Source organism: Mchenga conophoros, linkage group LG6 (assembly GCF_057382185.1).
Source record: "Mchenga conophoros isolate Kocher_MC1m ecotype Shallow Benthic linkage group LG6, M_conophoros_male_GT1.1, whole genome shotgun sequence".
Taxonomy (NCBI): Eukaryota; Metazoa; Chordata; class Actinopteri; order Cichliformes; family Cichlidae; genus Mchenga; species Mchenga conophoros.
In genome coordinates, this window is record NC_140531.1 from 23,794,280 (window position 1) to 23,821,464 (window position 27,185).

At 39.0% G+C, this 27,185-nt stretch overlaps 2 protein-coding genes across 16 annotated transcripts in view; one reads left to right on the plus strand and one right to left on the minus strand.

Moving 5' to 3' along the window:
- The window catches only part of slit2 (slit homolog 2 (Drosophila)), a 103,151-nt gene extending 89,217 nt beyond the window's left edge, over positions 1 to 13,934 (plus strand). For 7 of the 12 annotated variants that reach the window (XM_085276887.1, XM_085276891.1, XM_085276895.1 and 4 more), the window contains 9 exons: positions 997 to 1,020; positions 4,665 to 4,758; positions 5,389 to 5,526; positions 5,871 to 6,111; positions 8,648 to 8,778; positions 8,876 to 9,030; positions 9,321 to 9,675; positions 9,791 to 10,005; positions 12,133 to 13,934. In XM_085276887.1, coding sequence (XP_085133013.1) covers positions 997 to 1,020; positions 4,665 to 4,758; positions 5,389 to 5,526; positions 5,871 to 6,111; positions 8,648 to 8,778; positions 8,876 to 9,030; positions 9,321 to 9,675; positions 9,791 to 10,005; positions 12,133 to 12,389 — 1,610 coding nt within the window. In that variant the 3' untranslated portion in view covers positions 12,390 to 13,934. Of the gene's footprint in view, positions 1 to 996; positions 1,021 to 4,664; positions 4,759 to 5,388; positions 5,527 to 5,870; positions 6,112 to 8,647; positions 8,779 to 8,875; positions 9,031 to 9,320; positions 9,676 to 9,790; positions 10,006 to 10,208; positions 10,253 to 12,132 lie in introns of all 12 variants that reach the window. The other 5 variants (XM_085276889.1, XM_085276894.1, XM_085276896.1 and 2 more) reach the window with 2 other exon arrangements.
- On the minus strand, positions 13,370 to 22,010 carry LOC146572628 (intelectin-like). Of its 4 annotated transcripts, XM_085276903.1 has the most exons (9): positions 21,906 to 21,922; positions 19,697 to 19,739; positions 18,926 to 19,013; positions 18,218 to 18,340; positions 17,857 to 18,104; positions 17,144 to 17,308; positions 16,295 to 16,412; positions 15,946 to 16,052; positions 13,370 to 15,875 (listed from the first exon to the last, which is right to left on the minus strand). In XM_085276903.1, the coding sequence occupies exons 3-9, from the start codon at positions 19,008 to 19,010 to the stop codon at positions 15,729 to 15,731; spliced, it is 993 nt and encodes a 330-aa protein (XP_085133029.1). In that variant the 5' UTR covers positions 19,011 to 19,013; positions 19,697 to 19,739; positions 21,906 to 21,922; the 3' UTR covers positions 13,370 to 15,728. The 4 variants fall into 4 exon arrangements, with proteins under 4 accessions (XP_085133029.1, XP_085133027.1, XP_085133025.1 ...); XM_085276901.1 differs by lacking the exon at positions 19,697 to 19,739 and having other exon boundaries at positions 18,218 to 18,328; positions 21,906 to 22,010; XM_085276899.1 differs by lacking the exon at positions 19,697 to 19,739 and having other exon boundaries at positions 21,906 to 22,010.
- Between the last annotated feature and the right edge of the window lie 5,175 nt (positions 22,011 to 27,185).

Genomic DNA, 27,185 nt, shown 5'->3' on the forward strand with positions numbered 1-27,185 from the left:
ACATCCACTCTGTACAGCAGGGACACAAGTCCTCAGGTTAGAACAAGAAGAGTGTCCCATTCATTTTCTGCCACTTATCCAATTCAGGGTCACAAGAAGGCTGGAGCCTATCCCAGCTGTCAGAGGGCAAGAGGCAGGGTACACCCTGGACCAGCTGACACTCAGCTCCAGAGCTAATACATAAAGACAGACAACCAGTCACATCTATGTGCAATTTAAAATCACCAATCCTCCCACAGTCCATGTCTTTGGACTGTGGGGAGAAGCCAGAATACTCGGAGAGAACCCAGGCAGACATGGAGAACATGCTAACTCTGCACAGAGTTGTGAGGCAATGTGGTAACCATCACACCGCCATGTCAACCTTTCAGCTGTTCCATTTTCACAAGGCTCTGGGTGTGTTTGATTTGGAAGAGTTTTACACTCTGACTGAAATGGAACTAGCAACCTTTTGCCTACCCAGCAAATGTGTCGACCACTACATTATGGAGCGACCTCGGTCACTTGGATGGAAAGATTAGCCAAATTTAAATCAGAAAGGTTTTTTGACCTATTTTCATTGGAAGGGTTGCCTGAGTTTTATGGCTGCAACTTGATTCAATCAAAAACCTTTACTTTTGATTTTTTTTACCAAACTGAAAGTTTCTTTTCTCTCCTTTATCGCCTTACTAACACTGACATTATCCAAACTGTAGACGTATAGAAGCTGTCTAGAAAATGGAAAACAAACTCTTTATTCCAGAAATAGTCAGCATGAATATATCTCCCACAAAAAGTCTTCTATCATTACAGAGAGGTCACAAAAGATAAATGTTTTATCTGACTAACGCTGATCTGTTGCTACTTGTTTGTCTGCATTTGCACTGTGCTAATCATCTCTGAGTGCTAACTTATGTGGCGGTGTTCTCTCTCTGTCTTTCTGTGTTTTGCTGTCCTGTGTCTTTTCTCCCATCTTGCTCTGCTTTCTATCATCTGTCATCTTTTTTGTGGTTGCAGCTGCTACCAATGAGGTGGAGAGAGGTTAGTCTGTTCTTCTCTCTGTCCTTTCTGTCCCTCTCTCCTTCCTAACTTCCCTCATTTCCTGTGCTTTATCCACGGGAATGCTACAGATTCACCATACTGTATGCAGTCGTGCTCCGTGTTAGCAGTGCATGTCTTTGATGTATAAAAAGACCACTCTCAGATTTCTGTGGTTATACTGCTTGCTGCTTCACGCATACATGTGATGACCATTCCAGGTGAATGAGCTGAAATTAGAGGAACTGGCAATAATCTATATTTTTAGAAAGTAGAAATCCCATTAAAATACCCAAACTTACTAACATCTAGACTACATTTATTCCATCCACTCCTCCAGAACAATCAAAATATATATTTTTTAGTTTTAAAAGAAGGCTAATTTTCTAAACAGTCACACATTGTACTTATTATCCAGATTTACTTAAATGGTGCATTTGGTGCCGACTATTTTCAGCGGAACATTTGGGGGTCCTGTGAGTATTTGTTTGATTGTACGATAGACTGAAATAGACTCAAACGTGCGTGTTTAATGCTTTTAAAGCTGTTTGGTTGAACAATGGAGGCTTTTGGTATTGAAGGAGTTATATTAAGAGCCATTTGAGTTTGTTTGAGTCTTTTTTGGACCATAACAAAAACATACTGAGTTACATCTTATCTTTTTAATAAAGGTCATTTTAATGTTCCACACCTAGGAATGAAAGTCTGGGACAATAAGCCAGTCTGCTTTCTGAAACGTAAATATCTAAAGTGGTATGTAAAAGTCCTGGACTACCACTCATTTCTTTATGTTTATATAAAACAAGAGAAAGGTGCAGAGATTTATTAAAACAGGCACCAACAGAACTTAGAATACAGACTGTTGTACCTCTTTCCTGATCTCCTCTGTACCTACTGACAAAGATTTTAACCAAAAATTTCAAATTTGGGTTTGCTTTTGTTGGTGGACCTGCACCTTTTCATGCCTGTCAGAGTGTGTCGTCTTTGGCATTTTTCGTAGACTATAATGTCAGTGTGTTTTGTGACAGTCTGTTAGTAACAAAAGCCTAAATATAAAGTTTAAAACTGGTTCTTTGTGTGATAGAACACACATAGGTAACTCGAGTTAGGTACTTTTTTATGCTTGAATAATCCAGAGGTCAGTATAAATTGTATAATAAACTGAAAAACAAAAACATTTCTGAATGAAAACAAGTGGACAGCGTCCAAAGGATGATTTCAGAAAGCCCGGAGAATTAAAAACACTTTGGAAACAAAAATTACTTCTGGCTTCAGAAACTCTGGCTGCTGGAAGCAAAATGTGAAGAAATGATGGGTGACTCAAGACTTTTGCACAGTATTGTACTGTACATTAACCACCCAAAGTTCCTTTTTAAGGAACTAAAAACTTCCTTTCAGGCTTATGGTTTGCATGCATTTCAACCACAGTGTAATGATTTCTAAAAATTAAACAAACTGGTCCTCTGGTGTATGAAAAAGATATTTTAACACATAAAACTATGTTATACTGCCACTGCACCATCTGCTCTATTAATTCCTTTGCAGCTTTCTTAATGTGAACAAAAAACAAACAGTTTATACAGCTCTAAATGTTTAAATTGCCTGAAATAAAACGTGGTGAGTATTTTGCCACTGAGTAATGTTTGGCTCAAGGTTCATTTCTACACATACGACAGGACCTTTGAGGCTTCTCTGGAGCTCATTTCACATCCTAAAAAGTCGTGGGGGGAATAGACCAATATTTATCACATCTAGATTGTGATATTGTGACAAAAACTCACATGTAAATAAGAAGCCATCAAAGTAAACAAGCAAGTACTCACAGTCTTTTAACAGCTCTCTTACAGTTTTTTACAGACGCTAGGACACATTTCTCAATACTTAAGTCACTTTTGCAAAACTCTTCACACATTTCTCCTAACTGACCCTCAGCCTGGCAAAGCAGTTCATTTCACATTCAAAATGCACTACAACTACCAAAACACTTCATTCAGGTCTCAAATGAACACATTCCTCCAGAACACTAGCAAAGGTTGACAGCCGACAAACACACTTTGTCACCCACAAAACAATGACCTAAAAAACACTAACAACATGTAGCATTACACAGTGTTTTCCTGTGTAAAACAAGGACACATCTCTGTTTATAATTTCAATATATGTTACTGGAATGAATCAGACATCATGTATTTATGTTTATGTATTTTTATTTTTTTGCACTAAGTAATCCCAAAATACAAGAATTTGTATACACACCATCCACTGATACACATACAATAGTAATGCTAATCTACTCGGTCTTCCCTATTTGGCCACAGGTTCTCATCCACATCACATCTTATGTCATCTAGGGTAATACACCTAGGAAATAATCTTCTGGCTGCCAGAATTGAAGGAGTTGAAAAATTGAAGGAGTAACAACTGTGTAGATGTTCATCTACAATGAGAATCAGCTGTGGCTGGTTAAACTGCATTGTTAGATTTAAAATATGTTTCAATAAAATATTGTTGTTGAATTTTGCTGTCTTTTTAAGTTTTGCATTGTGTTATTGTTTTGACCATGAGTTTAACAGTTTTGAAAACAGTATGTAAGCACATGCAAAATGTCCTGTCCGTACAAAGCTTTTTGGCAGTTGTTGTGTCTGAGTGAGAAGATAATTCATGAAATTTGAGAGATGTAGTCATTGAATGCATTTTGTGCCAAAACAATGATAACTGGTCCTCAGTTTAGCCCACATAGACTTCTGTTGTGCTCACTGTGTGAGGAGTTTTGCAAACGTGACCTAAGTATTGAGAAATGTGTCCTAGCATCTGTAAAAAACTGTAATGACAGCTTTTCTTTTAAAGCCATTATGCTTTTCTGTCATACCGAACTGTTTGGAAAGGGGAAGAGATAATCCTAATATGATCATCTCAGTCAGACAGCTCTGTCTTTGAGTGCAGAATCCCCACCCACCTGCTGTTTGGGATGGTCAGCCAATCAGCAGGCTCAAAGGGAGGCTGGCCTTAAATTGAGAAGAGCTAAATTTACATATTTCAGACAGTAGGTAAACTAAGTGGTTGCACCAAAAACATGTATCAGATGAATAACTATTGTTACTGAAATGTGAATTATTAAAAAACAACATTTTATATGCATTAAGCAAGTCTGACTGCTTTTAAGTCCGTGAGCGAAAGAAATCACTGTCTAAATGAAGGGCTTAAAAGCACAAACATCTCCTGCTGTTTCACGCTTATACTTATTAATCCCTAGAGGGTTGTGTAATTATTCCCAGCGTGGACTTCAGGAGTCAAGGAAACTGGTTTATTCCCTCATCAGTGATTCATTTGGAGTTCAGAGTTTCAGGAAGATCAGGATACTCTCTGGAGCATCAAGATTCCCAGCACTGAAATCATTTATCGGACCACTGTGTTGATTCTGGCCACAAGAGAGTCATCCATCATGAGACCAAGCACCCATTCAACTGACACACAAACACACACAAAGAAAAAAACAAACCACAACGAAGTTAAAATATTGATGTGTTTTATGTTTTCATTTCACTTTATCGTTAATACTGTGCAAAGAATTTAAAAAGTGATGAGGTGTGTGTGTGTGTGTGTGTGTGTGTGTGTGTGTGTGTGTGTGTGTGTGTGTGTGTTCCTAGGGGAGCTGTGTGAAGAGAAACTGGACTTCTGTGCCCCAGAGCTGAACCCATGTCAGCACGACTCAAAGTGCATTTTGATTCCTCAGGGATACAAGTGAGTAGACTGGAAACACGCACATGCACGCACGCACATGCACGCACGCACGCACGCGCACGCACACGTACGCACACACACTCCTGTATAAACTAATATGCAGATATTAGAGTATGCAAGTAGTGGTTCTTGTTTCTCTCCTGCATGATTTGAATACTTATATTTTTCACACAGAAATAATTGAGTTCCAGATTTTTCCCAGCAGAGAAATGGTGTGTGTGTGTGTGTGTTTGCATGTGTGGATGGGAGGTGTTGGGAATGTGATTTTGGCTCCCTAGTAAGGTTCCCTGGCGAGATTTTATCTGTACTTTTACTCCCTTGCTCCCTTGCTTGTGTGCGCTGTGGTCAGTGTAATTACGTCTGGATGTGCTCTGTGAGGCAGTTTGACATCATGTAAAAATTAGATTAGTTTGTGTTCTCTAGGATTTGTGGACTGTCTGGGTCACGAAGCAATTGACATGTTTTCTTTTTATTGTTAAGGAAATCTTCCACATGCAATTAGAGCAAATCTAACCACAGGCAGCCACAAAGAACAGCTGTATCCCTGCGAGTCCAGTAACAACAAGCATTTCTGTGTGTGTGTGTGTGTGTGTGTGTGTGTGTGTGTGTGTGTGTGTGTGTTCATTTTAGGTGTGAGTGCATTCCAGGATACATCGGCGAGCACTGTGAGCTGGATTATGACGACTGTGAAGAGAATAAGTGTCAGAATGGCGGTCAGTGCATCGATGCCGTCAATGGATACACCTGCATCTGTCCAGAAGGGTACAGGTGAGCTGCGCACCACAGAGGAAGTCACACATGCCAACAGTTTTTGATATATGAGGAGCTCCCCCTGGTGTGTATTGTCAGTTATTGAGATCAACATACTATTTTTCTCAAGGTCCCTGGAGTAATAGTACAGTGTGGTATTTTTTGGACTTTGGATTTGTCTAACTTTCACATTTGAAATGATGAAAAATCCAACTGTAACTGAAAGCACCGAAGAAGTATGTTTTTAAGCTTGTATGTTCTAGCAGCCGTACCACAAACTGATAATAATTATAAAAGGAACAAATAAAGGGAATGATCTGGACTCTTACGGTATTCCACGTGTGTTACAATGTGCGTTTCAGTGGGTTATTCTGCGAGTTCTCTCCTCCGATGGTCCTTCCTCGCACCAGCCCCTGTGACAACCACGAGTGCCTCAACGGGGCACAGTGCGTCATTGTGGGATCAGACCCCCGCTGCCAGTGTCTCCACGGCTACGAGGGAGAGCGCTGTGAGACTCTCGCCAGTGTCAACTTCGTCAACCGCGAGTCGTACCTGCAGCTGCCCTCCAGTCTCCTCTCACCACAGACCAACATCAGCCTGCAGGTGACCTTCTTTAAATTAAATGCAGCTCTGCACTTTTGCTTCGTTTCATTTCAGGTGAAATATTTTTGAAATTTTTGAAATGAAAATGTTTCCAAACTTTTTTTGAGCTTGTGACCCCTCAGAGTAAACAGAGTCACCGGTCAGTTTTACCAAAAAAAACCAGCACACAACAACACACTTAAATAATTTATATTTAAAATGATCTACTATTTTCTTAAAAACAAAAAAAAAAAAAACAGCTTTTGTAATGAAGTCTTTTTTATCTCAAAGCTTTAATGTAGTAACTCTAACTTCTGAGAAAATAACTTGAAATTTTGAGTTATTCAGTCACATTTCAACACAATAGCTCAAGATTTTGATTACGTTCTGCTTTTTCACAAACAAGCTTCATCTCAAATCATGAAATTTAAAAGAAAGGCCCCACCTGACCATCACAGATTTGCTTACAGCTCTTATGACTGGTTTTCTTAAATAAACAAATAATAACAGTTTCATACTGGAAAAATGAGTCTGTGTGTCTATATACCTGTGAATCCATTCATCTGATTGGCACTGTTTTAAAGAATGTTGCATGCCTTGAATATGCAAAGCTGTAAACTAAAAATCAGTCCCCTACCTGTGAACGTTTGGTTTCTACAGACATCCAAATATTTTAGAGACTTCGAGCATCTGTAATTTTGTGTTAACTTGAGCTACACTCCTGAGAGTCCATATTCATAAAGTTATAGTACCAGATCTTTATTCCAAAAAAAACAGAAAATATTGCTGGAAAATATCTAAAAGCACCTCTTTCTTCCTTCATCCCTTAATTATTTATTTATTGAGAAAACTCATGGCATTAGGGAATTTTTTTTGTTGTTTTTTGGGAGGTCATGTGTTATACAGCCCACACACACACACACACACACACACACACTCTCTGGGGAAAACTGTCACACGGGAAAGGCGGATTACACAAAGTCACGGATTTTACACAAGCTATGTTCACAAAAGCTAGAAAGGATCACTAACGCGTCTTGCACAATCATCCAGCGATGAGAAGGTCTGTGTCCCGGCCTTAAATGGCATCACGTAATGGCAACATAATAGCAAACAGGTGTGTGGGCCAAGGGCGGGAGGCCGCAATGAGCTCCGCCCAGGCGGAGCGGCCAAGGAGAGAGAGAGAGCAAAAACAAAAACACATGTAGCCTTGTGGTCCATGACAATCTGTGCCTCCCATCAGATTTTATAATTTCACTGTGTCAGAATATTTATCATTAAACTCTCATTGGCATGCAGACACAGTTAGTGACTGGCTGGTGAACGTAGTGGAGCGCTTAGCTGCTAAAGAGTCAGATTTCCTTCAGGGGTTTGTAAAGATTCATCTCCAGTTTGTGCTCCTCATGTATTAGCATACATTTAGATCACAGCAGCAACACCAACCATCAGGTTTGCCTTTCAATTTCTCTTCTAGAGAAACCAAACAAAACAGAGTTAAAGTAGGTGAAATCATGTGAATGCACGTATTAACAGGAACTCTCACAACAAGTTTGTGATGCTGATTTAATTTCAGGTTTAAGTAGGCAGGTATAAGTAGGGGTCACAGAAGTACACACATGCTTTGTTTAAGTTGAAGATGCAGATACTTGTGTTTAAAAATTGATCTCTTTACCCAAGTGAGAGTGAAGTAAGAGGAAGGCAAAGTTTATTTCAATTTAAACTCTAATGATATTGTTTTTAATTTGAACAGCTGTGATGTAGAATTTGCTTTGCCTGTATTGCAGATGATTCAGCCTCCACAACTAAACAGAAAGAGTATATTCTCAGGTTAAAGTGAGATTTAGCAGGTTGGGCTGTGGGGGAAATAATCACTTAGAAATCATTTTTATTTTGAGCATAACTAGATTTTCTTTGTGTTCAGGCTGCGATTAGCTGAGCCGAACTGAATATAAATATAAGTAAATCTTTAACTCTCCAGTCCTTCATTTTAGAAATAATGTCTGTCTTCAATCTTTCTCCATCTCAGAGTGAAGTTAGCTTTCATTCTTTTCTCTATCCAGGAAATACAGCAGCTGAACCTTTAGCTAGCAACACACTGTGTGACAAACTGCACACAAACAGTTTGAGTGTTTGCTGATGTTTGTGGAGCTGAGCTGTGAACCTTAAAAACATTATTTCCTTTATGCTCGCTAGATGCTGATGTACTCCGACCACAACTTACAGACATCTGCACAAACGTGGATGTCTTGGCCTGCTTTAACCCCAGAGTACAGAGTTATAAAAGATCTATAGATATTCTGTGCAGTGACTTGAAATAATAACTCCCCTTAAATATCTGAAAGCTAAAGTTTGTTTTGAAAATGTAAGGAGTAAAAGCAGAGATATTTGTGTACACATAGGAAGTAAAAGTGATAAGTTTTCAGAAAAATAAATACACAACTAAAGTACATATACCTGAAAATGACTTACTTGTTTTTTGTTGACAATTCTTACAGCAGGTGAAAAGAACTATGTGCACTTGTAGGCCACTAACATGGCGATCCTGCTGTGTTTTCAGATTGCTACCGATGAGGACAGTGGCGTGTTGTTGTATAAAGGGGATAATGATCACATTGCCATGGAGCTGTACAGGGGACGCCTCAGGGTCAGCTACGACACTGGATCCTATCCTCCTTCTGCTATATACAGGTATACAGAAAGCCCGTTCCCTGGCTCCACGTTCACATGATGGATGATACAGATGTCTGAAGTGAATTTCTCCCTCGTGTCTCTCTCTCGCTCTCAGTGTGGAGACAGTGAATGATGGTAATTTCCATGCCGTGGAGTTAGTAGCATCAGATCAGACTCTGTCTCTGTCCATCGATGGCGGGCCGCCCAAATCCATCAACTCCCTCAACAAGCAGTCCACACTCAATATAGATTCTCCACTTTATGTGGGAGGTAAGGACTCAGCGCTATGTATATTCTTAATGGCTGTGTCTGTGTAAGTGTTGTAGAACAGATAGATACCGTAATACTTATACAAATTATACTTAATACAAATTATAGTATAAATACTTCGATTTAAACATTATGTACAGGTGGCCAGAGGCTAGGTGTGAAGCACCAAGTCATAAAAAGCTTTCCCGTTGAGTTTGGACCTGATTTTATTTCCATACACACAAAAATATAATTAAGATGATCTTTAATCATCTTAAATGAGGTGCTGAGATACTTCTGTCTTCATGCAGGGATGCCAGAGCGAGCCTCGGCTTCTGGCGGTCTGTCGGCTCTACAGCACAGCTCGGGTGGCCGTAACGGCACGAGCTTCCATGGCTGCCTCCGTAACCTCTACATCAACGGGAAGCTCCAGGATCTAGGAGCTGGGCTTGAAGCGGGGCTCCCAGGATCTGGAACCACCCAGAGTACCACCAGAAAGTGGTTGGGCAATGGGGTGGAGCCGGGCTGTCAGCCGTGCCAGAGAGGGGCCTGCGTCCAAGGTGACTGCCACCCAACTGGACACCGCGGTTTCACTTGTACATGCCACGCAGGCTGGACGGGAACTTTGTGTGACCAGCAAGTTAGCAACCCCTGTGATGGCAACAAGTGAGTGTTTCTGCGCTTCGTCTAAAACCACAGCTAGTGCAATGGCTCTCAAAGAGAGACCACGATTTGTCTGTCCAGTTCTTTACGTTCTGTATTTCCCTCTTCCACCCTACAGGTGTATCCACGGTACCTGCATCCCAATCAACTCCTATTCCTACTCCTGCCGCTGCCAGCCTGGCTTTGCTGGTGTCCTCTGTGATGAGCAGGACCAGGATGCAGCTAACCCCTGCAGCCTGTCTCGCTGCAAACATGGCAAATGTAGAGTGTCAGGCCTGGGCAAGGCGTACTGCGAGTGTAACAGCGGATATACAGGAGAGGCGTGTGACAGAGGTAAGCGAAACACGGATGCCTGTTCGGTACACTACCTTAATTCTTCTAAAAATAATAATCTAATACTCCAGTGGGCTTCTTTTAACAAAGTCTGAGCTTCTCTGTTACTTGCTAACTCTCTTTAAAGTGTCTCAGCAGCGTGTGTCTCAAAGTGTTTAATCTCTCTGCACTGACGCTTCTAACCTGTCGCTTTTTCAACTCAGCATCTCCTGAGCCTCCTCTTAATCCCACACGAGGGGTTACTCAGGTGAGACCATCTGATCGCATGTTAACGTCAGCTTTTCTTTACTAATTTTCCCTCCTGCATGCAGCCCAGCAAACCTCTCATCAGCATACTTGCTGTCACCTCATGCAACATATAGCATGACAAGTTCCAGCTTTTTATTGTTTTTCCCCACTGTAATGGAGCGCCGCAAACTCTGCAGAATAATAAAACCTTTTTTTAATACTAATTTTAGCATTACAGGAATACATTTTTGCAAAGGTAACATGGCTTTATATTAGTGGAATTATATCCCAGGACTGGTAAATCAGAAAGAACCAAGTATGTCTGTGTATCGAGGGCATTTCCTTTTCTGAGCTGGATACTACTTTTGTCAACTCATTTCACAGATTTATGGACAGCGTAAGATTCAGCTTAACAGCTCTTGACCAGTTGCCCTCACATCACATGTTTTGAAGGTGCCTAATATGCTAGTGTTGAATCTCTGCAGTTTGTAAACAGACCAAGTCTGGGAGATGATGATACAATCATTTACATGCTGCAGAGAGCTTCTTCCCATCTAGATAGTAATGGCTGCACAATGAGGATCATCCTCTTTGATTTCTCAAGTGCATTTAACACAATCCAACCGCTGCTGCAGTAGAGAAGCTACAGAACGTGTCAGTAAACACATCCACCATCTAATGGATTACTGACTACCTGACAGATGCAAGACTGAGGAGAGCTGTCTGCTGTGTTGATGAGCAGCACAGGAGCTCCACAGGAGAATTACACTGTAATTCTGTTTACCTACAAAAACATTAAGGTAGATACATTAGAACAAGTCATATTTTTTCAGGACTATACTATACAAAGCAAAACTATACATATATAGCATGTGTAAAAGTACATACACATTACTTAAGGTATAATTATTTCTTCATTTCCTTTTACCCCGTTATTGTAGTGTTAAATATTTGTAAATAATTGCGTTGTAATTTCAAATAAAATACACACATGGCAGGCCAGTTTTTCAGGCTGAGCTATTCAGTGTGTGCAACAAATTGATGGGCCATTTGAGGCGATTGAAGTGTACTTTGCTGCGGTCTGTTGGCGGAGCAACATCAGAGCTGATGACACCAACAGACTGAATAAACTAATTAGGAAACCTGACTTGAAGCTGTGGTGGAGATGAGGTCACCGTCCATCATGGATAATCCTGACGAGCTCCGGGCCCAGCCGCTGCTTACTGGATGGCGGTGAAGGACAGACCGACTCAGCTCCACTGACACAAAACCAGATACAGAAAGTCTTTCATACCACATACTACGAGTCTTTGTAGTACTATAGTAGTATCACTTCAATGTTACTACCAAATTCCTAAATATGAAACAAATAAAGTGTTTGATTGACAAAAATCAAGTTTTCAGCTGTCGAGTTGTTAAAAAGGGCTTCTAGAAAAAACTTTCTTTTACATCTGAATTTAGTTGAACCAACAGCAGACATCGACTTCTACTAAACTAACGCCATTGAACCAAATTAAACCCAAAAGTTTTATGAACAGTTCACTCAGCAGTTTATTTCTAGAAAGGGTTTTTCTTTATTCTTCATGTTCGTGCCATTTTTTCCTCTTCTTGCTGTCCTCTTTGTGTCATTGGTGTACTGACTTGTTGTGTTGCTGCTTTTACCATTAAGATTGCCTGTCATTTGAACACAATAGAGCACTCCTGTTTGAACATTTCATTCCCACAAAACTCTTTTTTTTTTTTTTTTAAATCCAAACAGTAGTCGTATCATTCCTAATATATTTCTTACTTTGTTGCCAAAGCCGGACAACCTTTTCCCATGATGTGCAGAATTGGTGGAGTTCTCAGTAAAAACTTTGGACACCTTGCAAATATTCTTTCTGTTCCTTGTGTCCGCAGAGGTGGCCTGCCGAGGGGAACGGGTCCGAGATGTCTACCAGAGACAGCAAGGCTACGCGGCGTGCCAAACCCAGGAGAAGGTCTCCCGTTTAGAGTGTCGAGGCAGCTGCCCGGGGGGAGCAGAAGGACAGGGCACCTGCTGCACCCCCCTTCGCAGCAAACGCAGGAAATACACGTTCCAGTGCACTGACGGGTCTTCTTTTGTCCAGGAAGTGGAGAAAGTTGTCAAGTGCGGCTGTACAAAGTGTTCTTCATAAAAAAAAAAAAGAAAGAAAAAACAGAGACGACACCCTCAGCAGATTTTTCTGTTCTCCAGACATGTTCTGTGTTCCTGCTCGCCTTACTTGATCCCCCACCCCCTGTTGTCCAAGATCCCAATTCCCCGTGAGGAAACCATGCACAGTACCCCCCACCACCTTTTTTTAAACCCTTAAAAAACAAACAAAAAAAAAGTTTCTTTTCTTGTCAGTGCTGGACTGATGATTGATGCTTCCTCGGTGGGGATGTCGAATTGTATTGTAAAGTACGAAAACAGACTTATTTTTTATTATGAAGTGGCGAAAAAGACAAAAAAAACACACACACACACACACACACAGAAGTTGACTTTTTCCTTTTATCTACTTCTTTTTGTTGGTCATGATGACTCTAATGGTGTGCCACACTTGTCTCTTCCCTGGAGGACTGACGTGTCACTGACAGCTGACCACTTCCTGACCACAGACTTCCTGCTTCCTGTCCCCCAGTTGTGTGTTTTAGGAGTAACCTTAGTACCACAGACTCACCACTAGGAGGAGCTGCGTTAAGGCACTGGGAGAGGGCGAGCAGTGACAACCTTCACAAGAAATCACCACTGCAGTCTGCAGTCTCCCTTTTAACAGACCTCCTGAACCCTCTGAGACTGTGTGCATGATCCTACACACAGCTGTGCTCAATCATGTGCTATTTTCTACAGCTACTGAACAACACACACAAACACAAACACACATAAATACTCTCACCTATAGAGGTAAACCTATTACCTGCCAGGATAAACACACTTCAGTCCGTTTATTCTGCCCCCAGTCATGAATGACAAGTATTTATTGTATCATAAATACCTGTACTTATTCAGTAGATTCCCCATGTATCAATCTGATTCTTTTAATATATATTAATTTATACAGTATTTGTCCTTATTTTTGTATTAAAAAGACATAATCTGTCAAGATAGCTGAACTAACAAAATGGTGAGAAGTTGTTTTTTTCTTTTTTTTTTGGATCACTGAAACTATTGTGCTTGCCAGAGACCTTTAGTTACATTTTAATCTGCAAATGTGACGTGAAGACATTGTATATTTTTGTCGCGTTTCCTGGAAGTTTGTACTGTGCCATTACCAGAAGGTCTTTATATTAGAGTATAAATGTATAGATAATTTCCCTACCTATGTATTTCACACACAGATCTTGTGAGTAGCATTGACCCTAGAGGATGCTTAGGACTGTTTTTACCTTTTTAACAAATTTATGCTTAAAGAATACTGTGACTTTTTTCTAAATGAAACTACTTTGTTAGCCCCTTGGTCTCCGATGTTAACATGTTGCTGCTAAGTTTTTGTACCGTAGACTTGGATCCTGATCTGTATGTTATATAGAACTTCCTGCTCCTACTGTACGGGGGGCACCTTGTGTAACAGATAAATATGTCCCCCCCTCCACCACTACACATGTGCATTGTGCTTTATATATTTCCCCGTCTCCATCCCCAGACTAATGTCAGTTCCCTGACTGATGTTTGTTTATTAAACACAATATTTACCTCACACTTCTCAGCTTTGCTTTTCTGTCACACTAAGAAACACCGAGGAGAATGATTATTAAAGACTGGAGGTCAATAATGTGAAAAATAAACTCCCATTATTTTGAATTTTGTTTGCGTAGTGCAGAAAATCGAGACTACACCGGAAATCCTCACCTGTACCCCGTTTCATCCCCTTTCTTTAACTTGTTAAATATTTAATCATCTTAATTGTTTTTCATTTTCTTTTAGTGTCTCTGAGGAATTCAGAGCATACACATAACAATTAGAACAATTTTATTCTTGCTATATTTTACCAATACATGTTTTCCGAGTAGAGTATTCTTCCATAAGAGTTTTGTTTTGTTTTTCTTTTTAAGTTTCTAGCTCAGCTGACTCGTAGAGTGGCATACAGGAGGGGGGGATATAAATATATTTATTTATTTATTAAATAAATAAGATGTGCATTATTCCTAAAAAGAAAAAAATGAATACCTATATTTATATTCATCATTTCTGCTTGCAGTGCAGTCGTTAGCTGTCTTAACTAAAGGTTGTATCAGACCCATGGTCGTAAGAAGTCAGGTAAGTAAAATGGTAGAGACGTAAAAAAAAAAAAAAAAAGCAGTTACGTTTACCGCAAGCTCAGCATTCGTTGTTAAATGTTACAGTTTTGTATTTTCAGCTCTGGTGTTACTGTTTAGAAAGGTTTGGATTCAGTTTAGGCTAGTTTCAGTGTTAGTTTTAGGGGGATTTTTGTTTTTCTTGCTTTTCTTATTATTATTATTATATGAAGAGTGTTTGTCCAGCTAAAATTTGGAAAAGTTAAAACAGGTATTACAATAAAAACACAACACTTTGTGAGGCTGGGTATTTGCTCGTTTAGTTATCTCATGTCTCATCAAACAAATGCGTCATACTCGCTGTGTTGTCAAAAACTACAAGTAAGGACATTTACTGCAAATATTTGTATTTTGTTTTTATTTCAAAAAGTCATTTCAGTTAGTTTTCAAGTGTGGGTGTTGTTTGTTTGTTCATTTGTTTGTCTGTCTGTCTTTTAGGTTAAATAAAGCCACACCTAGTCTTAGCTTTTAATATAGCTCTAGATCAGGTTAATAACATTCTAATCAAAGCAGGGTTTCCATGGAAACGCATTTCATCTTTACCACATTTCTTACTAAACCTTCAGTGAAAATTTGATGTTTAATTAATCAGATCTTTAGTTCCAAGAATCAGAGGACACACATCACACAAGGGAACAAATGTGCAAGCTTTAGACCTCCAGCATCTGTTTGAAGTTCATGGCTATATCCAGCCAGCGTGGCCAGTTTGTCTTTCAGCTATAGGTGACCTCTAGACCACCTGAAGGTTTTTATGTCATGAGCTGTCAGTGGAAGCAATGGACACAACATTTAAAAAATACTCAGTTTCACTGGTTAGTCCTGAGTATTTTAGGTCTATGTGCTCGTCAATAATAATGAGGATGACTTACATGCAAATTTTTTTTCATAAAAATTGAAGGTTAGACCGTGACCATGAAATCTATTCGCAGTTCATCTTTCTTTTTCTCTGCTGACTAAAACAAACTGTCAAATTAATTCCAGTAAAAACAACTTTGAATGTTTCGTGTAACTACACAGTTCAGCAGTGCCATCTACGGTTTGTGTTGCTTAATTACAAATGATTCTTTCACTGTCAACTTCTGATTTGTTCTCCAATAAAAGAGAAATTTTATGATTGATGGCTGTACAAATAAACCTGATGTCACCTGATCTGGTTACAGCTGGGACTGACTATAGTCGAGGCTACGCAAACCCACTCAGCGGTAAAACAGTAACACAGCAGCCTCGGTCATCTCTTTGGAGGCGCTCCAGCCTTGCTCTTTGCCCAGTCTGTCGTAGTCAAAAGATGGGAAGTCCCCACACTGCTCCTCAGGATTGAAATATCCTCCTCCTCCTATACAATACTAAAAACAGGGTTTTTACACCATGTGTACTCACACAGTATTGGCAGATGTGTGACGACTGATTACTCACATGTTCAGTGTTGCAACCGACAGTCGGCTTGACACCAGAGCAGATAGCCATGGCCGCAGATTCCCAGTTTATTGCTCTGAAAGTGATGAAGCCTGGTTCAAACTCCCCTTTCATTCAAACAAACAAACAAATTAAATAATTAAATAAAAATTCATATGACAACTGGTTTAATTAATAGAGTACTTTCATAAATACTTAAAAACTCTGTTATTCATTTTGTGTTGCAAGTTTAAACAACTATTTTATGTGTAAAATATGTAAAAGACTCTTATTACACATTAATTGTCTAATTAATTGTCTTCTAATGATCCAAATTATCATTTTCAATCTGATTAAATGAGCTTCTTACTTCTTGGATTGGGTCCATACAACTTTTTGGTGGACTCCGCGTCTCCGTGGTCGTATATGATGGGAATAGCTGGCCCTCTGTCACTGCATGTTCCAACTTTGTATCTCACCGGATATTGCTGCAACAGTGTTGGGGGGGTTTGTCATGAGTGTGTATGTATGGACACACGCTCACACAGAAACACACACATATATGTATAAAAGTAAAGAGTAAAGCCTCTGAAAATTGATCCAGTGGTTTATATTCTGCAGTAAAAAAAACGTCTTCCAAGAACATTTTGAAGTGGATGGCAGGATCAGAATCTGGCATAAACAACATGAAGGCGTGGCTCCATCCTGTCTTGTATCAACAATTAAGCCTGGTTGTGATGCAAAGGTGGTGTAATATTTTCTTGGCACACTTTGGCCACAAGGAATTGAGGCAGCTCAGAAGGCAAAGGGGATCCAAGTTGGTATCAACTAAGTATCTCTAATAAAGTGACCAGTGAGTCATCCTCCTGTTCAGTTGTGCTCTGGGGTCTCTCACTTCTCTTTCTTTTCTCGTTAGAACCAGTTTGCATTGTTCTTTGGAGGAAGTAGTAGACATGTATCTGTGATATTTTCAAAGTTCAGTTCACAGCCTTTATTTCTCGGGACAAGTATACCATTGATGCAGCAGACAACTAACGATCTTTTCACAGGAATTTTTGAAACTTTAAAACATTCCAACGTTCCACCAACGTTCCACCTTGGGAAACGACTGATTTACTACAGAATTTAAACTACTGGATCAATTTTCAGAAGCTTTTCCTCTTGATCATTAATGTTTTTGAAATTAACAAATTAATAAATTCTTCAGAGCTTTAATTACCTTGAACAGCTGAAAGAGATTTCCTCCATACAATGTGAGGAACTGGTTTTCAGTGTGGTAGCGGAGGATGGCTGCAGTTGCTTGGTTCCAGTGCTCCAGCGGCAAGTTGTTGGGAATGTGCCACACAGACATGTCCTCAGCTGTTATATCATAGTAACCTGGATTCTGTGTGAGGGTACACACATAGTTATGACTCAAATTAACACTTCTGGCCCAGTTAACTTCTTTTGCATCATAAATTGCTCCATTTTGCTTTTCAAATATTTTGCTTTTCTTTTCAAATAGAATTTTTGTGACATCCCACGCCCACCTGCACCGAACCAATTCAGTGACATAAGCTGGAACTGTAGCTTATAACCAGCTAAAATATACTTTAATATCAAAAGTGTTTGACACTAAAGTGAATGTTTTTTCCTATGGTAAATATTTTATCTATGATATTAATTGGTGTTTAATACTGTTATTTACATCATGGTTAAGATTCACAATCAGACGATAAACCAAGGAATTTAATTGTTGCTTCTTCTTGTTGTATCCTGTGAGCATTTCTGTCTAAACAATTCATCTGGCAAGAAACTGATGAGTTTCCAACAAACTAACCACAGCAGTGTGTTGCATTTTATGATCTCACAATCAGTTTTAAGTAAATTAAGTAAAGTGCTTCAGTTAATGTTACTTTCCAGCACTGTTTTTACCACCACGGCTGATTTTACCTTAAAGTCATCAGCAGTGGCGCTCTCTACTGTTCCAAAGGTGTTTCTGTTGGACCAGTTTCCATCTCCATCAGGCAGGTCAGCATTGTTGCCCTGCTGGCTGGACCAGCGATCGCCGGCTGTGCACCTTCCATAAATGCTGTTCTCATGGACGCTCGCCACCAGCGTCCATCCGCCTCCCGCAGTAGTCATATCACAGTAAGTCTGGTACAGCATGCCATTAGCTGTGGTGAGGTAGTACACCCCATCTGGAAACAAAGTATTAAGAAAACATAGTTTCATTTTAAGAGGGTAGAAATATCCTGAATGTTGCCCGTTAAATAATTATGACTTGTGATTTGTGTGATTGTATTGTCCTCACCTTCATATTCACCATATCGGTCCTTGATCTCTTTACAGCTTCTTGCAATATAAGTGAATCTGTTCCTGAGTTTCTTCAGCTGTTCAAAGTCTTCTGTCTCACGTGTGGTTTCTGTGCATTTTTCAGAAAACAAAGTCAAGAAAATGTAAGAAAGTACACATGTAAAGCAATCTGGAGATTTGCAGTTGTGTGAAAAATATAATAGAAAACAATTTGGTCCTTTAAGTTGGGTTCATACTACTTCAGATAAACAACAACACATATTATAACATGTCTGCGTCGGAGTGTGGCTTGTGGCTCAGCTGCAGCGGAGGGATGGAGCAATGGGTTCAGGGTGTGGTGTCAGTTGAGGCTGACTCACATACCTGACCTCCATCATCTGATCATGTCTCCCCTTTTGAGGATGTTGCCGGGACCAGGGAGCGAGTCGTATGTGGTGCTGAGCCAAGAAGGCAACTGGAAAGCTGAGCAGTGAAAAGCGCACAACATCTTTTTTCCCACATGGAAAAAAGTGACATGGTGTAAGATGTTTTGAGTTGTTGCTCATCTTAGGTTGTATTTACCTCATTTTAAGACCTGCTAAGGATCGATTATTTTATTATGTCCTAATAGGTGATAAGTGTCAGATGGTGTATTTTCTTGTCGCTACGTGTATGTGTGCTGTACCACTGAAAGCTAATAGAAATAGTTTAAACGTTTTCATATTACCTATTTGTGAAGAAGTAAAATCTGCAAAGGATACTTGTTCCAAAAATACCAGACTCACAAAAAGCAAAATTATGCGATGTAACATCTCCTGTGGGTGAAAAAAATACATATTAGGTGCTTGATGATAAATGTTATCTGACACAACACATCAAAATATGGACGCTTGTTTCCACCTCTGGGGAAAAAAGGCATCCATATGTCAAAATTTCAGGTTATTATCTCAAAAGTCAGTATTATTTTTTTGAGTTTTGACAAATATGTAGAAATATTTACTTTCTTTCCTGAACAGAAACATTTTTTTACTGCTTGGATGTTTATGTTTAATTTCTAACATCTCAGAGAAGTCTAGTGTTCTCAAAACTGGGTATAAAACATGAATTCAGCAGGAATTTGTCTGATAAATAAAAACATGATTTTTCATTTTTAACAAATTTGAGGCATTTTTTAAATATTTGTGTGTTCTTCTAGTTAACGATAGACGGTCTAATAAATTTATTACGCTCTGCATCTCAAAATTTGAACTCACTAGCTCAAATGTCTGAGAAAATAACTTGAATTTTCTGCTGAACTTAAGTCAAAACTTCAAGATAAATTATTTTTAAAATATTTCTGCATGGCAGCAAAAAAAGTGAAATGACTAAATGAACTAAATAAATAAAATAGTTTTTCAGTAGCCGTAACAAGCAGAATATTTAGTTAATTCATCTCCACCTCAAGAAACCTAAGTTTAAAAAAACAAATAGTAATAATGTGTGTGCTTGTTTTATTCACCTTTGTTTGTTTGAATAGGTCTTGAAGATTATGAAGCTCATTTCTTAAGAAAGAAGAAAGGAAATTAATAATTCTTGGTCAAGAATAACTAATTTATTTATTTATTTATTTTGTTGTATTTTAGTGCTAGTTATTGTTTATGTTTTAGCTTCTTCGGTTCTTGTTATTCATGTCCTGCTTTATTTTCCTCTGGAGTCTTATGTGTAGTTTTACTTCCTCCCATGTCTGATATTTTTTATTGCCTGGGTCTAGTTTGGCCCATGTGTATCTGCTTGCTCTGATTGGCCTTCGGTGTGAATATTTAGAGCCCTGTCTTTCCTGTTTTCATCACCAAAGTCTTTCCTCTTCTCGTCTATGCTGCCTCTTGTGTTCTTGGAATTTTTAGTTTTCCTCAGCTTGTGGATTTTTTGGACTTGTGCAATTAAGCTGAATAAGTTCCTTTTTTTTTTTTGCTTGCTTGGACCTTGTCATATGAGCCTTGAATATATAAGCATAAAAACTATGTTCAAATCAACTTAAATTCAAATCATGAAAATTTCAAGCGCCTCCAGTGATCATGAATAAAAAAAAGGCAAGGCAAGGCAAGTTTATTTGTATAGCACAATTCAACAACAAGGTGATTCAAAGTGCTTTACAGAGACATTAGAAATAAAAACAAATAAAAGCATGATTTAAAATTGATTAAAACAAGCAAACAAACAAACAAACAAACTAATTAACAAACAAACAAACAAAACAGTATATAAAATCAAAACAGATAAAATCAGAACAGTACATAAAATCAGTAGTTAAATGTAAGTTTTGAAATTTAAGCTTAAAAGTGTGGATTTGGTGCTTTATTCAAATGCAGCTGAGAATAGGTGAGTCTTCAACCTGGATTTAAATAAACTGAGTGTTTCAGCTGATCTGAGGCTTTCTGGGAGTTTGTTCCAGGTATAAGGAGCATAAAAGCTGAATGCAGCTTCTCCGTGTCTGGTTCTGACTCTGGGAACTGATAAAAGACCGGATCCAGATGACCTGAGGGATCTGGAAGGTTCATACTGGGTCAGGAGGTCACTGATGTATTTTGGTCCTAAACCATTCAGAGCTTTATAGACCAGCATCAGAACTTTAAAGTCTATCCTCTGACGGACAGGCAGCCAGTGTAAAGACCTCAGAGCTGGACTGATGTGGTCCACTTTTTTGGTCTTAGTGAGGACTCGAGCAGCAGAGATCTGAATGAGCTGTAGTTGTCTGACTGATTTTTTAGGTAGACCTGTAAAGATGCTGTTACAGTAATCAAGCCTGCTAAAGATGAATGCATGGACTAGTTTTTCCAGGTCCTGTTGAGACATCAGATCTTTTATGCTTGATATATTCTTGAGGTGATAGTAAGCTGATTTTGTTATTGTCTTAATGTGTTTTTCTAAGTTTAGGTCTGCATCCATCACTACACCCAAATTTCTCGCCTGGTTTGTGGTTTTTAGATGTATAGATTGAAGTTCTCTGGTGACCTGTAATCGTTTTTCTTTGGCGCCAAAGACTATTACCTCAGTTTTGTTTTTGTTTAGCTGGAGAAAATTGTGGCACAACCAGTCATTAATTTCCTCAATGCATTTACCAAGAGCCTGTACAGGGCCTTGGTCTCCTGGTGACATTGTGATATATATTTGTGTGTCATCTGCATAGCTGTGGTAGTTTATTTTGTTGTTGTTTATCATCTGTGCCAGTGGGAGCATGTAGATGTTAAACAGAAGGGGTCCCAAGATGGAACCTTGGGGAACTCCACATGTGATACTTACTGCTCAGATGTGAAGTTACCTATTGATACAAAGTATTTCCTGTTTTCTAAGTATGTTTTGAACCAGTTTAGTACAGTTCCTGAAAGACCTGCCCAGTTCTCCAGTCGTTTGAGTAATATGTTGTGGTCAACTGTATCAAATGCTGCACTGAGATCCAGTAAAACTAAGACTGACATTTTTCCACTGTCTGTAAGAAAGAAAATAAACTAAATGTTCTTTCACCATTATCACCAGGTACTATGGTTCGTGAAGTGGGGTACACTCCGGACAGACTGCCAATCTGACACAATAAACTACATGTATTTTTTTAAAACAGAAATTAGTTTAAACCCCGTGTTTTTTTTCCCTGAAGAGATTTTACATGAAAATTCACAGCAGGACAATGAGGTTCAACGTGATTTATAAAAGCAACAAAGAAAGATACTCACAGTCAGTGAAACTGACAATGCTCTTAAAAAAAACATTTTTAGTGACTGACAACTAAATCCGAGTTGTTTAATTTCCAGATTGTTTCTCCACTATTTAAATTCTCTCATGAAGTCTGCAGTAGGAATAAGACTTATTCACATGACAGAAGAATATGAAGAGAAAGTTTGGCTCACATGACAGTAAGAGGAAAGTTTAAAATCAGGTCAAGAGGAAGTCGTTCTTGAGCATTGCTCAAACATGGTATTTTCTACAGCTCCTGAACAACACACACACACACACACACACACACACCCTCTCCTGTATTGTTAAACATTAATCTTTTTTGTATTAAAGACATATTTACAAGATAGTTTAACTAACACACTACACGTGTGCATCATGCTTTATATTTCCCCGTCTCCATCCCCAAACTAGTGTCAGTTCCCTGACTGATGTTTGTTTATTTTTTTATTTTTTTTCAATATTTTATTTTAATTTTTTCAGCATAGAAAACCCCATCAACAAACAAATACAGCTCAGGCGCTGAGATGATAGGACAAGAAATAGCACAATAATAATAATTAATAGGGAAATACAAAAGAAAAAATAAAGAAAACATTACAATTTGAAACTACCAGTATCCATAATGAATTAAATGTTATGAATATGTAATAAACAGGGAAATTGCAGTGCCATGGTACATGTTTATACAACGTGAGCTTTCTCAAGGTGAGTACAAAACGGAGTCCAGGATTTTGAGAAAACATTTGCTGCAGGTGTTTGCAGGTATCGAACTTTTTCCAGCTGAATGACTGATAACATGTCATTGAGCCAGACACTGAAGGAGGGAGGAGCAGCGGACTTCCATTCCTTTAGAATAAGTCTTTTCACAATCATCATTCCGAGGTCGATTGGCACCCGCACAGTCGCAGGGATAGTTCTGGAACGTACACAGCCAAAAACTGCAATTTCTGGATTGGGTGAGATGGAAATCCCTTGAGCTTTAGAGTACCAATCAAATATTTTGGACCAAAAATTGGTCAATGAGGGGCAATGCCAGAGAGTGTGAGCCAATGTGCTCTCTGATGTTTTACATCTGTCACATGTGGGGGAAGTTGAAGGATAAATTTTGTGTAGTCGAATCTTGGAATAATGTAGCCGATGGACAATTTTAAATTGTATTAATTGATGTCTGCTGTTAACAGAGCAGGAATGAATTTTTGATAGGCATTTGTCCCACATTGATTCTGATATTTCTATGCCCAATTCCTCCCTCCAAGCGTCTCTTATCCTCGCAGTCTGCACTTCAATGCTGTCATCAAACAAATGTACAATTGTAGAAATCAAATGTTTGGAGTAAGGAGGGCTCAGGAACACCTTAAAAAGGTTATGTTCATGGGATTTCATGGGAAATTGAATTTTTGCTTAAGCTGATGATGCAAATTTTCCATCTATATAAAGATCTTTGAATTTGATTAAGCCCTTCTCCTTCCAAATATAGTAGGATTTATCATCCCAAGGACGCAAAAAGGCATGGTTATCACATATTGGTGCCTGCACAGAGGAGTTTGGCAGTTCAAAAAAACCTCTAACTTGGTTTAAAATCCGCACAGATTGTTTCGGAACAAACCCCAGTTTATTAAGACTCTCAGCCCTCCCTACTTTTGAGAAAAGCAGGGCCTCTAGAGAGGAGTCCCTTACAATGCCAGCCTCCATTTAACCCAAAGGGGGATGTTGAAATGACCAAGATCTGAGGATGTCTGTTGCCAGAAGGTCAAGGCTCTTAGATTTGCAGCCCAGTAATAATGTTTAAATACTGGTAAACTCAGACCTCCCTCCGATTTGGATTTTTGTAGATGTAGTTTTGAAATCCTAGGATTCTTGTTGTTCCATATGTAAGAAGTAATAATTGAGTCCAACTCCTTAAAGAAAGAGGAAGTGAGATAAATAGGAAGATTTTGGCAAAGATACAGAAATCTAGGAAGAGAGACCATTTTTATGGAATTTATACGACCAACCATAGATAGGGGAAGAATTTTCCATGACTCGATGTTATGCTTTAATGTTAATAAGAATTCAGCAAAGTTCAAGCTTAAAAAATTAATTTGGGATCTTTAGGAACAGTTAATCTAAGGTATGTGAGATGGTCGTTAACTATTTTGAATGGAACATTACAAAGAAAACTTGGCGAACCGGTTTTAGATAAAGGTTCACTTTTAACCCAGTTAATTGTATATCCTGAAATTTTGCCAAATGAGGTGACCAGATTAGGAAGGGATGGTACAGATTCTTCTGCATTACGCAGGTATAATAGTACGTCGTCTGCGTACAAACTAATAACAGTTTCAACCCCTCTGACCAAGAGTCCTTGTATTATTGGGTGTGCTCTTATCTTAATCGCAAGGGGCTCTAATGCCAGTAGTGATGTGCGATACCACTGATTTCCTTTCCGATCCGATACCAAGTAAAATTCAGGGTGGTATCGGCGATACTGATCCGATACCGATACTCTGTACAAAAAATTAATGTTTCATTGCATTTCATAATACAATATATAATTGTATTATGAAATTGTAATAATAACATAACCATATTGCTTCATAATGATTAGAGGACATCAGACAACTTGTTTTTATTGCTTAATAATGCAGAAAAATCGTATAGAAATAAAAAAAAAACTGATGTTGTGCGCTATTTGAGCATGTTGCCAGCCTGCAGCACTAAAGGACTCTGCGAGAGACGTCTGTCTCGCCCTAGCAGCACCTGTCCCTGTCCTCCTCTTCTGTTCGCCTCAACATAAGCTTATCATATTCTGTGATGTGATTTACTCCGAGGTGTTTGACGAGGTCAGTGGTGTTGCCACAACAACATGTCCACACAGGACTCTGTTTGCGCTCAGCCATTGTTGTGAGTGTGAATAATACCAGGGGCTGCGACACATTTATACAGCCGTATTCCGCATATGACTATGAAAGGCATAAGAGGAAGTAGTTCCTTCCAAATTAGACGATCCGAATTGTATAGTTTCTTTCCATTGCGTTCATTTTAATGGAAAAACTACAAATTTACCACAGAGTACTAAAATATCGATATTATAATATATCGATTCTAGAACATAAATTGCTGGTATCGGAAGAATCGATATTTCAGTATCGATCCACACACCACTAAATGCCAGAGCAAATAGAGCAGGGGACAGGGGGCAGCCCTGCTGAACAGAGCGCTGCAAAGGAAATGGCGCCGACCTCTCTCCATTTGTGAGAACTGAACAGATTGGATTTGCATATACTAATTTTACCCAAGATATAAATATTTCACCAAACCCAAACTTCCGTAATGACTCAAACCTATAAAACCACTCAACCTGATCAAAGGCTTTGTGTGCATCAAGAGCTAAAATTGCTGCTCCTCCCGAACTACCATGGTCAGAATAGATGGTGTTGAGAAGACGTCTAACATTGAAAAAAGAAAGTGTAGAATATTTAGCTGATTTAGAGTTTAGAAATGTGTTATCATAGAATGTAGAACTGTTGTAGAGACACTGACACTGCCCTCAATATAATAAAGGCTGACTGTGTCGTGAACTTAGGAGTAGATTGTAGGGTACCCCTCCCCCACTTGAGCTGTGAAAGTAAAACAGAGAAGAGTTAATGCTGAGTGGAAATTCCCCAGAGCATGTATGGGTGGGGGTCTCAACATTGTAACTGGATACCTGTGGTCTGGAAGGGAGAGGGGTTTTATGACCTCTAGGGAGTTACCTACACCCACAGTGTTTTAACTGTCACGCACACACATCCACACGCACACTCACTCATGTGCACTCACACATACACACAGGTATGCGTACACAGGCACACACGAGCACTCACATAGACACGAGGGAACGTGCACATGTAGGCATTCATGTGCTCGTGCACATAGACACAGACAGAGTTTGCAGCACACCGTGGGGGGTTTTATGATGGGGTCACTTCTATAAAGCTGGCTGTAACTAACAAAGGGGTGAAGACTTTTGCAGAGGGACACCGGCCTCGTCTTCCCTTCTAGAAGTGCATGCTTAAATGAAGATAAATGAAGAAGAGTAAAGATAAATGAAGATGAGTAAAGATGAATAAAGTTTTGTGAAAATGACTACTGAGTCCGGTGCCATCTCTGGATGCTCGAGGAATAAAAAGAACCGGGGTAAAACTGATTTCTCAACAAAAGTCTGCCAGGGATAAATCCCGTTTGATCAGGGTGAATAATAGAGGTCAAGTACTTGAAGTTAGCAGGATCTGAGTCATCTCTGCCTTTCTTCAAGATTAATGATGTTTGTTTAATAAAAACAATATTTACCTCACACTTCTCAGCTTTGCCTTTCTGTCACACTAAGACACACCAAGGAGAATGATTATTAATTATATATAATTATTATTATATAATTTTTTACTTTTCCTTAGCGTACAACACTGTAAACCCAAAGAAGTTGGCAGCTCAACTCTATACAATGATCTTTGTTCCTACAAGTGTATTATGTTCCTACAAGTGTAAGGCATACACCAAGTTTTGACCTGCCAGTATCTTTGCTTTGGTCAGAACAAGAACCTATGTTGCTCATCAAGGTGAGTAAAGTAGCCACATTTGGTTTCTAGTAATTAAACATTTTTGAAAGAGACGTAAACGAGAATTCTGATTTTTAAAAGACTGGCGTGCAGCAACATATTCCTCTCAAAGAAATTCAGCCACTTCTCTACATGGTCATATCACTAAAAGTTAACTTCTCTTTGCTTTTATGTCACTTACCCAACAATTACTCCCTGTCTTTTTCATCAGTTCTGAAATCTTCGCTAATGACATGAAACTAAATTTCAAAGACTTTGTCATAATTTCTGTATCTAATAGAATATTGTATCAAAAGAAAAAGAAAAAACAACCTCAGAACAACACACTGAGTAAATCTTAAAAACTTTGCAGTCTGTCTCAGCTACCGCAATGAACTCAGCTAACTTAGTGAAGTGGCTGTGTTAGCTTATTAGCTGCTGGCTTATTAACTGTCAGCTATCTATCAGGGGACCCAGCATTTTCAGTTTATATTATATTTTTGATTTCTTATGTTATATTAAAATAATGTAAAGTTCTTGTTTTATTATTTAGTTAGAGTTTAGTTGGTTTTTATTCTAGTTTATGTTCATCCATGTCTCTGTGTTTATGAGTCTTTTTCTGTCTTTGGTGTAAGTCTGTCTTGTCTTGTCCTCTATGTTGTACTTTTAACTATGTCAGTACTTTTCATCTCTCTTTTGCTCCCCTGTCTGTCATGTGTT

What these genes read in the sequence shown, in the direction of transcription:
- LOC146572628 (XM_085276899.1), bottom strand. Translation starts at nt 21,941, where the DNA reads ATGTTTTTTTTAAGAGCATTGTCAGTTTCACTGACT. An exon ending in CATTGTCAGTTTCACTGACT is followed by an intron (nt 19,014 to 21,905) that starts GTGAGTATCTTT and finishes TTTCACCCACAG; the next exon opens with GAGATGTTACATCGCATAAT. An exon ending in ATCTCTTTCAGCTGTTCAAG is followed by an intron (nt 16,413 to 17,143) that starts GTAATTAAAGCT and finishes ACACTGTTGCAG; the next exon opens with CAATATCCGGTGAGATACAA.